Source organism: Sapajus apella, unplaced genomic scaffold, assembly GCF_009761245.1.
Source record: "Sapajus apella isolate SASKATOON/1434 unplaced genomic scaffold, GSC_monkey_1.0 scaffold36, whole genome shotgun sequence".
In the NCBI taxonomy this organism is placed as follows: domain Eukaryota; kingdom Metazoa; phylum Chordata; class Mammalia; order Primates; family Cebidae; genus Sapajus; species Sapajus apella.
Genome location: NW_022436976.1, coordinates 32,892,290 through 32,908,992, shown reverse-complemented (window position 1 = coordinate 32,908,992; position 16,703 = coordinate 32,892,290). Strand labels below are relative to the sequence as shown.

The window sequence follows — 16,703 nt, the reverse complement described above, 5'->3', positions numbered from 1 at the left end:
ATCTTACCCATCTCTGTGTTTTCAGTGCTAGCACAGAACAGGTGATAAGTGGAGGATTAAGAGAATTTAATATTGGGGCTGGATTCAGTGGCTCATTTTGGGAAGGCTGAGGTGGAGGGAGGATCTTTTGAGCCGAGGAATTTCGAGACTAGCTTGGACAACAATGTGGGACTCCCTAAAACATACAAAAAAATCAGCTGGGCATGGTGGCATGGGCTTGTAGTCTCAGTTACTCAGGAGGCTGAGGTGGAAGGATCACCTGACTGGGGAAGTCAAAGCTGCATTTGGCTGTGATTGTGCCACTGCACTACAGCCTGGGCGACAGTGAGACCCTGTTTCAGAAAAAAAGAGCTTAATGTCTTTCAAGATACAGTGTGTCCTCTGTGACTATGGGTTCAGTATATGTGAATTCAACCAACTTTGGGTGGAAAATATTTGGGGGGAAAAACCCCTGCATCTGTCCTGAACGTGTACAGAGTTTTTTCTTGTCATTCTGTAAACAATACAGTATAAAGCATTTACACTGTATTAGTATTTATAAGTAATTTAGAAATGATTTAAAGTATGTGAGGTTATCTGCGTAGGTTATATGCAAACATTATACCATTTTATATAAGGGACTTGAGCATCCGTGGTTGCTGGTCAGTGAGTTCTGGAAGATTTTGAGAGACAGCTGTACAACAGAAGGGACAGCAGATTAAATCTTACTTTCAGTTAAGAGTTGGAATAAGGTGGTTTCGTTACATATAAATCATTATTAGAGTACAGAGGATGTATCTTAAGATATCCTTATCAAGTGGAAAATGTATGACATAACAAGTTTTATGTTGAAATTTTGCAGATGTATTCTAATAAAGTTTGTTTGGGGTTTTGTTTGCTAGGAAGAGGCATCTCCTTATACTTTGGTCAACATCTGCCTGAATTTCCTGATTGCTAACCTGGAGAAATTGTGTTCTGAAAGACCTGATGGAACACTGTGCCTTCCGGAGCACTGGAGTTTCCCTCAGGAAGTAGCTGATCGATTTCTCAGGATGATGACTTGGCAAGGTAATGATAAGGCTTCTTTCTCTACAGTCTGCTCTTGCGGTACTTTACTATTTGAAAAGCACGTTTCATATACAATCCCTATTGTGATTCTTACAAAGTATTCCCATTCCATTTATCTGGAGGTTGAGTCTTATTCTCTCTGGGATCCCATGATGGAAATTGTCATCTAGCTAGCCCTGCTATTGACTTGGTTTTCCACTCTTGACTTGCTAAGTTGTCACTCATCTATCTGCTCTCTAGCTTGTTTTGGTTTTGTTTTGTTTTGTTTTGAGACAAAGTCTCGCTCTGTTGCCCAGGCCGGAGTGTAGTGGCGTAATCTCGGCTCACTGCAATCTCTGCCTCACGGGTTCAAGCAATTCACTTGCCTCAGCCTCCCGAGTAGCTGGGACTACAGGCGCACACTGCCATGTCCAGCTAATATTTTGTATTTTTATAGTAGAGACAGTTTTGCCATGTTGTTAAGGCTGGTTGTGAATTCCTGAGCTCAAGTAATCTGCCTGCCTTGGCCTCCCAAAGTGCTGGGATTACAGGTGTGAGCCACTGTGCCTGGCCCTTATTTTTTTTTTTTTTTGAGATGAAGTTTCTCGCTCTTGTCACCCAGGCTGGAGTGTAGTGGTGCAGTCTTGGCTCTCTGCAACATCCATCCCCTGAGTTCAAGTGATTCTCCTGCCTCAGCCTCCTGAGTAGCTGGGATTACAGGTGTCCGCCACCATGCCTGGCTGATTTTTTTTTTTGAGACGGAGTTTCACTGTTGTTACCCAGGCTGGAGTGCAATGGCGCGATCTCGGCTCACCACAGCCTCCGCCTCCTGGGTTCAGGCAATTCTCCTGCCTCAGCCTCCTGAGTAGCTGGGATTACAGGCACGCACCACCATGCCCAGCTAATGTTTTGTATTTTTAGTAGAGACGGGGTTTCACCATGTTGACCAGGATGGTCTCGATCTCTTGACCTCGTGATCCACCCGCCTCGGTCTCCCAAAGTGCTGGGATTACAGGCTTGAGCCACCGCGCCCGGCGCCCGGCTGATTTTTGTATTTTTAGTAGAGATGGGGTTTCACCGCGTTGGCCAGGCTCGTCTCGAATTCCTGACTTCCAGTGATTCGCCTGCCCTGGCCTCTCAAAGTGCTGGGATTACAGGCATGAGCCACTGTGCCCAGCCTGCTCTTTAGCTTTCAAAATGCTCTTGCTGTAGTCTTATCATTATTTTCATTGTGGTTATGAGTCTTACCTCCCATTGTAGCTGGGCTTAAGCACTCCACTTAAAAAAAAAAAAGGAAAAAAGGGTTATTTTATTATTTATTTATTTATTTATTTAATTTTTTATTTTTTTGAGACAGTCTCGCTCTCTCCCCCATGCTAGAGTGCAGTGGCGCGATCTAGGCTCATTGCAACCTCCACCTCCCGGGTTCAAGCTGTTCTCCTGCCTCAGCCTCCTGAGTAGCTGGGGCTACAGGTGCAGGCCACCACGCCTGGCTAATTTTTTTGTATTTTTGGTAGAGACAGGGTTTCACTATGTTGGCCAGGATGGTCTCGAACTTCTGACCTCAGGTGATCTGCTCATCTTGGCCTCCCAAAGTGCTGGGGTTACAGGCTGGGGTACCATGCCCAGCTGGGTATTTAATTTTTTTCTTTTTAAGAAAAGTTTAATTTGCCTTATTACCTTTTTTCTTTTTTTTTTTTTTTGAGACGGAGTTTCGCTCTTGTTACCCAGGATGGAGTGCAGTGGCGCGATCTTGGCTCACCACAACCTCCGCCTCCTGGGTTCAGGCAATTCTCCTGCCTCAGCCTCCTGAGTAGCTGGGATTACAGGCACGTGCCACCATGCCCAGCTAATTTTGTAGTTTTAGTAGAGACGGGGTTTCACCATGTTGACCAGGATGGTCTCAATCTCTTGACCTCATGATCCACCTGCCTTGGCCTCCCAAAGTGCTGGGATTACAGGCCTGAGCCACCGTGCCCGGCCCTACCTTTTTTCTTAATAAAAAAAATTTTTTTTGTAACAGCTGTATTTCGATTATTCAAGGTTGTACTTCATTAATCATTCAGTACTGTTAAGTATTCTGATATATGATTAAATACAGGCTGATGGATGTTTGCGCTTTTTAATTTGTTGTTATACATAGTGCTACTGTGAACATTCTTGTAAAAAATAGCTTTATTGGGATGTAATTCATATACCATACAATTCACCTATTTAAGGTGTATGTTCAGTGATTTTTTTAGTATATTCACAGATTTGTGTAGCCATGACCATAATCAAATTTTTTTTTTTTTTTTTTTTTTTTTAATTCAAGATGGAGTCTTGCTCTGCCACCCAGGCTGGAATGTAGTGGCATGGACTTGGCTTACTGCAACCGCCACCTCCTAGGTTTAAGTGATTCTCCCACCTCAGTCTCCTCCCTAGTGGCTGGGACTACAGGCGTGTGCCATCACACTCTGCTAATTTTTTTTTTTTTTTTTTCCGAGACAGAGTTTTGCTTTTGTTGCCCAGGCTGGAGTGCAATGGCCCGATCTTGGCTCACTGCAGCCACCACTCCTGGGTTCAGGTGATTCTCCTGCATAGTTGGGATTACAGGTGCTGGCTACCACACCCAGCCAATTTTTGCATTTTTAGTAAAGATGGGTTTTTACCATGTTGGCCTGGCTGGTCTCAAATTCCTGACCTTAATCGATCTGCCTGCCTTGGCCTCCCAAAGTGCTGGGATTACAGGCGTGAGGCACCGTGCCAGGCCTGTAATCAATTGTAGAACCTCAAAATTTCTATCAGCTTAGAAAAAAACCTTGGTGCCTGTTAGATTTTACTTTCTTTTTCCCACATCTCTTCAGCCCTAAGCAACCACTAGTCTACTTTCCATCTCCATGGATTTGCCTATTCTGAACATTTAATATAAATTAAATCATCCAATATGTGGCCTTGCGTGTCTATCTTTTTAACTTAACATGTTTTTAAGGCTCACAGTGTGCAACATGTATATCTATACTCGTTCCTTTTTGTAGTTGACATATTCTGTGTGGACATACCACATTGTATTTATCTGTATTTCAGTTGATGATCATTTGTGGTGTTTTCACTTTTGGGCTATTATGAGTAATATGCTACCATAAAGATGTGTAGAAGTTTTGTTTTTAAGCTTTAAAAAAATTATTCTAGGCCGGGCGCGGTGGCTCAAGCCTGTAATCCCAGCACTTTGGGAGGCCGAGGCGGGTGGATCACGAGGTCAAGAGATCGAGACCGTCCTGGTCAACATGGTGAAACCCCGTCTCTACTAAAAATACAAAACATTAGCTGGGCATGGTGGCACCTGCCTGTAATCCCAGCTACTCAGGAGGCTGAGGCAGGAGAATTTCCTGAACCCAGGAGAATTGCCTGAACCCAGGAGGCGGAGGTTGCAGTGAGCCGAGATCGCACCATTGCACTCCAGCCTGGGTAACAAGAGTGAAACTCCGTCTCAAAAAAAAAAAAAATTATTCTAAACCTTCTCTGCCCCATATGAATATGCAGTAATGTGTAAAAGTTTCTATGTGGACATAAGTTTCCATTTTTCTGAGTGAAATTGCTGGATCAAATGGTAACTCATTATATTTTTGAGGAACTGCCAAATACTTGTTCGTGGCTGTACCATTTTGCATTTAATTTCTCCACATTCTCACCAAGACTTATCTGACATTTTGATTATGGCCATCCTAGTGGATGTGAAATACTATCTGTTGTGCTTTTAATTTAATTTGCATTTCCCTAATGACTAAATGGTGTTGAGCAACTTTTTATGTGCTTCTTGGCCATTTGTGTCTCTCTTTCTTTTGTTTGAGATGGCATTTCATTCTTGTTGCCCAGGCTAGAGTGCAGTGGCCTCCCAAAGTGCTAGGATTACATGAGTGAGCCACCATGCCTGGCCTATATATTGTATATTACATTAATTGCTTTTTGGATGTTAAACCGACCTTGTATTCATTGAACAAATCCCACTTGGTCATTTTCGTGTGCTACTGCTTTTTTGTTCTGTTTTGTTTACTCTGCTTGATGGTGTTTTTGTTTTGAGATGGGGTCTTGCTCTGTTGCCCAGGCTGGAGAGAAGTGGCACTATCATAGCTCACTTCTGCCTCAACCACCTCAGCTCAAGCAGTCCTCCCACCTCAGCCTCCTGAGTAGCTGGACCAGGAACATACCACTGCACCTGGCTGATATTTTTTAATTTTTTTGGTAGCGATGGGATTTCTCCTTATCACTTGCCTAGGCTGGTCTCAGACTCCTGGGCTCAAGTAATCCTCTTGCCTTGGCCTCTCAAAGTATTGGGATTATAAGCATTAGCTACTGCACCCAGCCTGAATATTTTTGTATAATTGATTTCTTCTCGTATGATGCTGGATTCTGTTTGCTAGTATTTTAATGAGGATTTTTACATACCTATTTTTACATTTCTATTACATGCATTAACTTTGTCTGGGTTTGGTATTAGAGCAGTACTGGCATCAGTGAGTTGGGAAGTTCTGTTTTTTTGGAAGAGTTTGTGAATAATTGGTGTCAATTCTTTAAATATTTGGTAGAATTCATCAGTGAATCCCGTTTAGCCTCTTTATGAGTGATGTTTTAATTACTAAATCAGTCTCTTTTCTTATTATGAGCCTTTTCAGACTATCTGTTTCTTCTTGAATAGTTTTGTTTGTGTTCTAGAAACTTGTCCCTTTCGTGTAGGTTATCTAATTTATTGGCATACACTTGTTTATAGTATTCCTTTATAATCCATTTCATGTCTATAAGTTTCGTAGTTGTGTTCCCTCTTTCATTTCTTTTGCCATATATACATATATATATATATTTGAGACGGAATCTCTTTCTGTCTCCCAGGCTGGAGTGCAGTGGCGCATGATCTTGGCTCACTAAAATCTCTGCCTCCTGGGTTCACGCAATTCTCCTGCCTCAGCCTCCTGAGTAGCTGGGATTACAGGCATACGCCACCATGCCCGGCCAATTTTTCTATTTTTAGTAGAGACAGGGTTTCACCATGTTGGTCAAGCTGGTCTCGAACTCCTGACCTCGTGCTCTGCCCAACTTGGCCTCCCAAAGAGCTGAGATTACAGGCAAGAGCCAACACGCCTGACACGTTTTTATTTTTTATGTGTAATTGTACATATTTGGGGGTATAGTGTGATGTTTCTATATGCATATATATATTTGATCACCAAATAAAGGTATTTAGTATATCCATGACCTTATACATTTATCATTTCTTTGTGGTAGGAACATTCAAAATTCTCTCCTAGATATTTTGAAATATATAATACATTATTGTTAATCATAGAAACCCTACTGTGTAATAGGCCACCAGAATTTATTTCTCCTAACTGTAACTTTGTACTTGTTGAGTAATCTCTTCCTATTTCCCCTTCCTCCTTTTCCAGCCTCTGGTAACTACTATTATATTCTTTTTTTTTTTTTTTTTTTTGAGACGGAGTTTCACTCATGTTACCCAGGATGGAGTGCAATGGCGCGATCTCGTCTCACTGCAACCTCCGCCTCCTGGGTTCAGGCAATTCTCCTGCCTCAGCCTCCTGAGTAGCTGGGATTACAGGCACGCGCCACCCTGCCCAGCTAATTTTTTTGTATTTTTAGTAGAGAAGGGGTTTCACCATGTTGACCAGGATGGTCTCGATCTCTTGACCTCGTGATCCACCAGCCTCGGCCTCCCAAAGTGCTGGGATTACAGGCTTGAGCCACCGCGCCTGGCAACTACTATTATATTCTATTGTTTTTTTTTTTTTTTTGAGATGGAGTTCCCCTCTTGTTGCCCAGGCTAGAGTGCCAAGGCGCGATCTTGGCTCACTGCAACTTCCGCCTCCCGGGTTCAAGCGATTCTCCTGCCTTAGCCTCCTTAGTAGCTGAGATTACAGGCATGTGCCACCACATCCAGCTAGTTTTGTATTTTTAGTAGAGATGGGGGTTTCTGCATGTTGGTCAGGCTGGTCTCGCGCCTGACCTCAGGTGATCCGCCCGCTGAGCCTCCCAAAGTGCTGGAATTACAGGTGTGAGCCACTGCGCCTGGCCTCTATTCTTTTCCTCTGTGAGATCAACTTCTTTTTATATTTCATGAGTGAAATCATGTGGTATTTATCTTTCTGTGCCTGGCTTATTTCACTTAACATAATGTCCTTCCGATTCATCTATGTTGCTGCACATGACAGGATTTTATTCTTTTTTATGGCTGAATAGTATTCTGTCGTGTGCATGTTCAACATTTTCTTCATATGTTTATCCATTGATAGATACTTAGGTTGATTCTATATCTTGGCTATCATGAAGTGCTGCAGTATATATTTTATACATTCATGACAGACCCTTTTCATTTTGATATGTGGATGCTACAGAGTTGGCGAGTTTTTTCAAATTGTTGCAAATCTCCAAAAAAATTGCAGTATATTTATTGAAAAAAATTTGTGTATAAGTGGATCTGTGTAGTTCAAACTGGTGTTTTTTTTAAGGGTCAACTTTGTATTATTTGTATCCATGTATGTGTTTTAAAGAAACTGATTATTTTTTGTGTAAAGTTTCTCATTATAGGGATTTTGTCATATAAGTGCTATGATTTTGGTGTGTTCTTCTGATCCCTGTATATACTGTCACTTGAGCGTTGAATGTAGATGCTTGATCAAATTCAGGCTTAGGTTGGTTTTGTTTTTTTTTTTCCTCTCTCTTGGTGTGATGCTATGTGCTTTCTTCAGGGAGTTTATAAGGTCTGGTTGTTTTGTTTTTGTGATTATGGTGGCCATTAGATGGATGATCATTGTCTAGATCCATTAAATTATCAGGAGTGGCTTGGCACGGTGGCTCATGCCCATAATCCCAGCACTTTGGAAGGCCTAGATGGGAGGACTGTTTGGAACGAGGAACTCAAGGCTATAGTGAGCTATGATCACGTCATTGCACTGCATCCTGGGCAACAGAGTGAGACTCTGCCACTTAAAAACTAATTATCAGGATTTCCTGTTGGTTTGGCTTTTAGTGGTCGTTACTCTTCCCTTACCTTCCTGGTTTAGAATAGCTTCCTGTTTTTTTTTTTTTTCCTTGTATCCTGGATTACTCTTCCATAATTTCCTTCTGTTTTTCTATCTTCATGTTAAGTATTTTGTGCTTCTTAAGGTCCTGTGCTGGATACTCTTCTCACTTTGAACACTCCTTGTGTGATTTTCCTTGGTTTATTTAACCTCTTCTGTCGTTCCCCAGAGTTCCCAGCCCTTTATTCTAAGCTCCTGAATCATGTTACCAATTGCTCTGGTCAGCTGAGTCATCATATTCTCCAGATTTTCTTCCTACCTCAGTGAATGCTGCTGCTTTTATTTTTTATTTATTTACTTTTTTGAGACAGAGTTTCACTTGTTGCCCAGGCTGGAGTGCAGTGGCATGATCTTAGCTCACTGCAACCTCCACCTCTCCAGTTAAAGCATTTCTCTTGCCTCAGCCTACTGCCAGGATTACAGGGGTCTGCCACCATGCTTGGCCAACCTTTTTAATTTATTATTATTATTATTATTATTTCTTTTTAGGCTAGTCAGTTGAAGCAGTGGGAGTGGAGAAGGAACAAAGAGATCTGTAACTGGTTGTGATCAATTAGTTGTAAATACCACTGCACTCGGACCCACCTACTTTTTGTATTTTTAGTAGAGACGGGTTTTCACTATGTTGGCTAGGCTGGTCTTGAACTGACTTCAAAATCCTGACCTCAGGTGATCTGCCTGCCTCAGCCTCTCAAAGTGCTTCAGTTACAGTCATGAGCCACCACATCCAGCTTATTTTATGTTTTTTGAGACATGGTCTCACTGTCACCCAGGCTGGAATGCAATCGGTTTGCTGTAACCTCAAACTCCTGGGCCCAAGTGATCCTCCTGCCTCAGCCTCCCGAGTAACTGGGACTACAGGTGTGTACCACCATGCCTGGCCAATTAAAAAAATTTTTTTGTAGAGATGGAGCCTCCCCCATGTTGCGTAGGCTGCTCTGAAATTCCTGGGCTCAAGCAGTTCACCTGCCTGGGACTCCCAAAGTGTTGGTATTACAGGCATGAGCCACTTTTCACAGCCTACATTTTTCTTTTCTTTCTTTCTTTTCCCTTTTTTTGGGTTAGAGACAGTCTTGTTCTGTCCTCCAGGCTGGAGTGTAGTTGCGCGATCTCAACTCACTGCTCCGCCTCCCTCCCAGGTTCAAGCAATTCTTGTGCCTCAGCAACTGAGTAGCTGGGACTATAGGTATACACCTCCATGCCCAGCTAATTCCTGTATTTTTAGTAGAGATGGGGTTTTACCCTGTTGGCCAGGCTGGTCTTAACTCCTGACCTCAAGTGATCCTCCTGCCTTGGCCTCCAAAGTGCCAGGATTACAGTTGTGAGCCACTGCCCTGGTCCTAAATTCTTTTGCAGAATTGGTGTTTCTAAAAATGTAATTATAACCATTTCTTTCTTTTTTCTTTCTTCTCTTCTCTTTCTTTTTTTTTTTTTTTTTTTTGAGACGGAGTTTCACTCATGTTACCCAGGCTGGAGTGCAATGGCGCGATCTCGGCTCACCGCAACCTCCGCCTCCCGGGTACAGGCAATTCTCCTGCCTCAGCCTCCTGAGTAGCTGGGATTACAGGCACGTGCCACCATGCCCAGCTAATTTTTTGTATTTTTAGTAGAGACGGGGTTTCACCATGTTGACCAGGATGGTCTCGATCTCTTGATCTCGTGATCCACCCGCCTCGGCCTCCCAAAGTGCTGGGATTACAGGCTTGAGCCACCGCGCCCGGCCGCTTCTTTTTTTTTTTTTTTTGAGACGAGTCTCCCTCTGTCTGCAGGCTGGAGTACAGTGGTGCAATCTTGGCTCACTGCAACCTCCACCTCCCAGGTTCAGGCAATTCCCCTGCCTCAGCCTCTGGAGTAGCTAGGACTACAGGTGTGCTCCACCACACCTGGCTAATTTTTTGTATTTTAGTAGAGACAGGTTTTGCCATGTTGGTTAAGGTGGTCTCCATCTCCTGACCTTTGTGATCCTCCTGCCTCGGCCTCCCAAAGCACTGGGGATTACAAGTGTGAGCCACTGCACCCAGCCCATTTCTTTCTTTTTTTTTAAGAAGCTACATCAAAATGCAGTGACTGGTCAGGTGCGGTGGCCCACGCATGTAATTCCAGCACTTTGAGAGGCCAAAGTGGGTGGATCACCTGAAGTCAGAAGTTTGAGACCAGCCTGGCCAACATGGTGAAACCCCATCTCTACTAACAATACAAAAATTAGCATGTGGCAGGTGCTTGTAATCCTAGTTACTCAGGAGGCTGAGGCGAGAGAATCACTTGAACCTGGGAGGTAGAGGTTGCAGTGAGCCCAGACCACGTACTGCGCCAGCCTGGGTAACAAGAGTGAAACTCCATCTCAAAAAAAGAAAAAAATGTGAAGACCATTCATTTTCTGCTTAAAAAGTCGTTCCTCATTGTCCATAGGATAAAGTCTGAATTTCCTAGCTTTGTGGACAGGGCTTTTTCCATCCTCTTCATCGTTGTTTCCAGCTGTGCCTCCCCTCAGGGACTATGTTCCAGTAGTGCTGTTCTACTTAGGGTCATTTTGAATGATTTGCTGCTCTGTGTCTTCCATGTCTTTGACATGCTTACCTTCCCCCTGGCAAACTGACAGTGTCTTTAAAACCTTTCTCAAAGTTAAATCAATCTCATCTGTGCAAATTCAGTACCACGTACATGCCACTACTATACATAGCACACTACTGTACTTATTTATTTACTTGGTGTGCCTCCCTATACTGAATTCCTTGTGGTCACAGGTGTCTGATTACCTTATGTGCCTGTTACAAAACATGGGATCTCACTATTGAAGATGTGAGTAGGCTGGTCCTGGTAGCTCATGCCTGTAATCCCAGCTACTCAGAGGCTGAGGCAGGGGAGTCACTTGAACCCGGGAGGCAAAGGTTGCAGTGAGCTGAGATCGTGCCACTGCACTCAACCCTGATGACAGAGTGAGACTCCATCTCAAAGAAACAAAACAAAACAAAAATAGATGTGTAATAAATGAAAAATAGTACAACCCATTCATTTTACAGATGAGGAAAATGAGGCCCAGAGATGTGATTTGTCGAGTATTATATACTAATTTGGTTAAAAGTAATTATTAGTGGTAGTATTTGTATATTGTAGTAGTAATAGTATTTTATATTGTAATATCCTGTACTTATCTACCTGTTTCATTTTGTTCTTCCTTTCTGTGAGCAAGGTTATTATAGATAGAATTTTGGGCTCTGTAGACAAACTGGGGTTGACTCCTGATTCTGATAGTGGCCTTGAATAAGTTACTTAACCTATTCAAGTTTGTTTCCTCAGCTACGTAATAGTGGTAATAATAATTCTATTGTAGTATTAATGCAGAGTAGATGAGATAATAATCTTAGTAAAGATTTAGAACAATGCCTAGCACAGAGTAAGCAGTAAATGTTTTCATTATTATTATTGTTATTAGCATCTTTTTTTGTTGTTTGCTACATTTTATCCTGTAAAGGCATGAGATCAAGTTGTCATTACAAGCTGATTCTGGTTCTTTTATAGGCAAGCTGACTGACAGAACAGCAAGCATTTTCCGAGGCAACCAAATGAAACTGAAGCTGGCCAACATTCAAAAAGCTAAAATCTCTACACCTGCATTCATAAAAGCCTTCTGCCATCATAAGCTTATTGAACTGAATGCTACTGCAGTACACGCTGACCTCCCAGTCCCGGACATCCTAAGTGGACTCTGTAGCAATAGCTGGATGCAGCAAAACCTCCAGTGTCTCCTGCTAGACTCGACAAGCATCCCTCAAAATTCAAGAGCACTGTTCTTTGGTCAGCTCACTGGTCTTTGCATTTTAAGTGTTTTTAATGTTTGTTTTCATACTGAAGACCTGGCTAATGTTTCTCAGTTACCAAGACTGGAAAGCTTGGATATCTCTAATACTCTGGTCACTGATATTTCTGCACTGCTTATCTGTAAGGATCGATTGAAGTCTCTCACAATGCACTATATGAAATGCCTGACCATGACCAAACCACATATTCTTGCAGTCATTAGAGAACTTAAATGTCTGCTTCACCTTGACATTTCTGATCACAAGCAAGTCAAATCAGACCTAGCTTTTCATTTGCTACAGCAGAAGGACATCCTGCCCAATCTTGTGTCACTGGATATTTCCGGGAGCAATTGCATCACTGATGCAGCTGTAGAACTGTTTATACGACAGCGGCCTGCCATGCAATTTGTGGGACTATTGGCCACAGATGCTGGCTATTCTGACTTCTTTACTACAAAGCAAGGCTTGAGGGTTTGTTCATATCTGAATAAGTTTTGTTTCATTTGTTTAGAACATTATTAAACTTGTGCTATAGGCCAGAATTTGTACTAGGTATTAGGGTAACAGGCAGATGAAAAAAATCTTTATAAAGAGGTTATTTAGCCGGGCGCGGTGGCTCACGCCTGTAATCCCAGCACTTTGGGAGGCCGAGGCGGGTGAATCACGAGGTCAAGAGATCGAGACCATCCTGGTCAACATGGTAAAACCCCATCTCTACTAAAACTATAAAACATTAGCTGGGCATGGTGGCGCGTGCCTGTAACCCCAGCTACTCAGGAGGTTGAGGCAGGAGAATTGCCTGAACCCAGGAGGCGGAGGTTGCGGTGAGCCGAGATCGCGCCATTGCACTCCAGCCTGGGTAACATGAGTGAAACTCTGTCTCAAAAAAAAAAAAAAAAAAAAGTTATTTAATAACTAGCGATTATTGTGTACCTACTATGTGGTAGTTTGTGAGAATATAATATTAAGATATAGGCGAGGCTCAGTGGCTCATGCCTGTAATTCCAGCACTTTGGGAGGCTGAGGTGGGCGGATGAATTGAGGTTAGGAGTTTGAGACCAGCCTGGCAAACATGGTGAAACCCGGACTCTGCTAAAAATACAAAAATTAGCTGGGCATGGTTGTGGGCATCTGTAATCCCAGCTACTCAGGAGGCTGAGGCAGGAGAATCACTTGAACCAGGAGGTAGAGGTTGCAGTGAGCTGAGATGATGCCACCATACTCTAGTCTGGGTGAGAGAGTGAGACTTAGTCTTGGAAAACAAACAAACAAACCCAGAACAAATACATGTTATTTCTTGCTAAGAATATGGATTTAGTGTGTCCCTTTGTGACTAGCTTCTTCCACTTAACTTAATATTTTATTTATTTATTTATTTATTTATTTATTTATTTTTTTTTTGGGACGGAGTTTCGCTCTTGTTACCCAGGCTGGAGTGCAATGGTGCGATCTCGGCTCACCGCAATCTCCGCCTCCTGGATTCAGGCAATTCTCCTGCCCCAGCCTCCTGAGTCGCTGGGATTACAGGCACGCGCCACCATGCCCAGCTAATTTTTTGTATTTTTAGTAGAGACGGGGTTTCACCACGTTGACCAGGATGGTCTCGATCTCTTGACCTCGTGATCCACCCGCCTCGGCCTCCGACAGTGCTGGGATTACAGGCTTGAGCCACCACGCCTGGCCTGCTTCATTCATTTTTATAGCTGAATAATATTCCATCCTATGGATATGCCACATTTTGTTTTTTTGTTTATCCATCATTAGCTGACAATACATTGTGCTTTTTGGCTATTATGAATAATGCTGCCATGTATAAGCTCTTGTGTGAACATAGGTTTTCTGTACTTAGGAGTGGAGTAGCCAGATCATATGGTAATTCAATGTTTAACTTTTTTTTTTTTTTTGAGACAATCTCATTCTGTTGCTTAGTCTCAAGTGCAGTGGCACAATCACGGCTCACTGCAGCCTCCATATCCTGGGCTCAATCGGACAGAGTCCTGCTCTATTGCCCAGGCCGGAGTGCAGTGGTGAGATCTTGGCTCAACACCAAGGATTGTCTCTTCCTGCCTTAGATTAACTTGGCATCTTTGTTGAAAATTGGGTGTATATGTATATGTGTGAATGTATTACTGGACTCTTTATTTCTATCTGTTTGTATATCTACACTAATGCTGTACTGCCTTTTTTTTTTTTTTTTTTTGAGACAGAGTGCTGTGTCACTCAGGCTGGAGTGCAGTGGTGTGATCTTGGCTCACTGCAACCTGCCTCCCAGGTTCAATTGATTCTCCTGGCGCAGCCACTTGGGAGAGTAGCTGGGACTACTACAGGCGTGCACCACGACAACTAGCTAAATTTTGTACTTTTAGTAGAGACAGGATTTCATCATGTTGGCCAGGCTGGTCTTGAACTCCTGACCTCAGGTGATCCGCCTGCCTCAGCCTCCCAAAGTGTTGGGATTACAGGCATGAGCTATTGTACTTAGCCTACTGTCTTGATTACTAGAACTTTATATGAAGTCTTGAAGTTGAGTAATGTGACTTCTTCAACTATGTTATTCTGTTCATAATTGTTTTGGTTATTCTGGGTTCTTTATATTCCCATATAAATCATGAAAGCAACTTGTCAATATCTACAAAAAGGACTACTGGTATTTTGGTTTGGATTGCATTGAATCTGTAGGTCGGTTTGAGGAAAATTGCCATTTAATAACATTGAGTCTCCTTTTGTCTTAAAAAATAGAGGCAAGGTCTCACTGCGTTGCCCAGGCTGGTCCTGGGCCCAAGCAACCCTCATGCCTCAGACTCCCAAAGTGTTTGGATTACAGGCATTAGCTACCATGCCTGGTATGAGTCTCCTGATTCTTGAATCTAGTATATCTCTATGTTTATTTAGATCTTTAATTTCTTTAGGAATATTTTGTCATTTTAGTGTACAAAAGTTTGTACTTACTTTAAAGATATCTCATATATTTGATGGTATTTTAAATGGAATTGCCTTTTTTAAATTTATTTATATTTATTTTTCCAAGATGGGAGTCTTGCTCTGTTACCCAGGCTAGAGTGCAGTGGTGCAGTCTCGGCTCACTGCAGCCTCTGCCTCCTGGATTTAAGCAATTCTTCTGCCTCAGCCTCCTGAGTAGCTGGGATTACAGGCACCCACCAGCACACCTGACTAATTTTTGTATTTTTAGTAGAGATTGCGTTTTACCATGTTGGCCAGCCTGGTCTTGAACTCCTGACCTCATGATCTGCCCGATTGGGCCTCCCAAAGTGCTGGGATTGCAGGCATGAGCCACCGTGCCCGGCCTATTTATTTATTTAGACAGAGTCTTGCTCTGTTGCCCAGGCCGGAGTGCATTGACACAATCCTGGCTCACTGCAACCTTTGCTCCCAGGTTCAAGTGATTCTTTCGCCCCAGCCTCCTGAGTAGCTGGGATTACCGACGTGCACCCCCATGCCCGGCTAATTTTTATATTTTTAGTAGAGACGGGGTTTCACCATGTTGGCCAGGCTGGTCATGGAAGCATTTAAAAAGATTTTTTTTTTTCTTTTTTAGGTTCACAGTAAAGGGTTGAAGGAAGAATTTTAACAAAATACTAAATACTAAAAATAGTCAACGCTTTTTCATTTTATGTGGGCTTTTTCCTGTCTCCTCTTGTCTCATTTATTCTATATGAATACTTAGAAATCAGTCTATGCATTCATGATAATTTGTTGCTTAAAAATATACATGTTACTCATTTTTCAGTTGAGGTCTTAATTGTAATGTAAATTCGTAGGGAGATGGCATTTGATTCTGACTCCAGCACTTAATTGCTTTGTTAAATTATAGTAGCACATTTCACCTCTCTGGACTCATATGTAGAAATGAGGCTGGTGAGAATGTTTATTGAAATTATGATTAAATGAGAACAACTTTGGAAAGCACCTGGAACTTTTTTTTTTTTTTGAGACGGAGTCTCTTTTTGTCACCCAGGCTGGAGTGCAGTGGCATCATCTTGGCTCACTGCAACCTTGACCTCCTGGGTTCAAGTGATCTCCTGCCTCAGCCTCCCAAGTAGCTGGAACTACAGGTGCCCACCACCACTCTCAGCTAATTTTGCAATTTTAGTAGAGATGGGGTTTCACCATATTGGTTAGGCTGGTCTCTAACTCCTGACATCTGGTGATCCACCCACCTCGGCCTCCCAAAGTGTCGATTACAGACATGAGCCTCTGCATCCGGCCAACACCTGGAACATTTAATTGAACATTTGTTATTATTGTCCCAAACACTGGATGCCTGAAAAACACTGTGCTCAAAAATGAGTGGTGAAACCTATTTGGTGTAACATCTTTATTTTCAGGTTGCTGGAGGAGCCAATATGAGTCAGATTTCAGAAGCACTGAGCCGATACAGGAACAGATCATGTTTTATGAAGGAAGCCCTCTACAGGCTATTCACAGAGACATTTTCAGTGAAGGTAACCATGCCTGCTATTTTAAAGGTAATTGAAGAAAGACAGTTTTTATTATTACTTCTTAACTTGGTTCAATTGATAATTGTTCACGAAACACACTGAGTATAATAAATTATGTGCTTTATTCTGCAGTGAGTCAAGTGCCCTCATAGAGCAAAGAAAACAGTGTTAAGCTTAGCTGCCATAGTATCTCTTGCTTTGAGCATCTGGATTGATTTATGTGGAATAAATTTGAATCAAAACACTTTTTTTTTTTTTTTTTTTTTTTTTTTAAAGGGGTTTTGTCTTTTTTTCCCCGGCTGGGGGGCAAAGGGGGGGCTTTGGGCCCCCCCCCCACCCTACCCCTC

General features: G+C 42.6%; 1 protein-coding gene across 2 annotated transcripts in view; it reads left to right on the top strand.

Moving 5' to 3' along the window:
- The first annotated feature begins 706 nt into the window (after positions 1 to 706).
- The window catches only part of ZYG11A (zyg-11 family member A, cell cycle regulator), a 41,621-nt gene continuing 25,624 nt past the window's right edge, over positions 707 to 16,703 (top strand). The window contains exons 1-3 of one of the 2 annotated variants that reach the window (XM_032296990.1): positions 707 to 1,047; positions 11,616 to 12,367; positions 16,243 to 16,383. In XM_032296990.1, coding sequence (XP_032152881.1) covers positions 1,032 to 1,047; positions 11,616 to 12,367; positions 16,243 to 16,383 — 909 coding nt within the window. In that variant the 5' untranslated portion in view covers positions 707 to 1,031. The remainder of the gene's footprint in view (positions 1,048 to 11,615; positions 12,368 to 16,242; positions 16,384 to 16,703) is intronic. The other variant, XM_032296989.1, reaches the window with a different exon arrangement.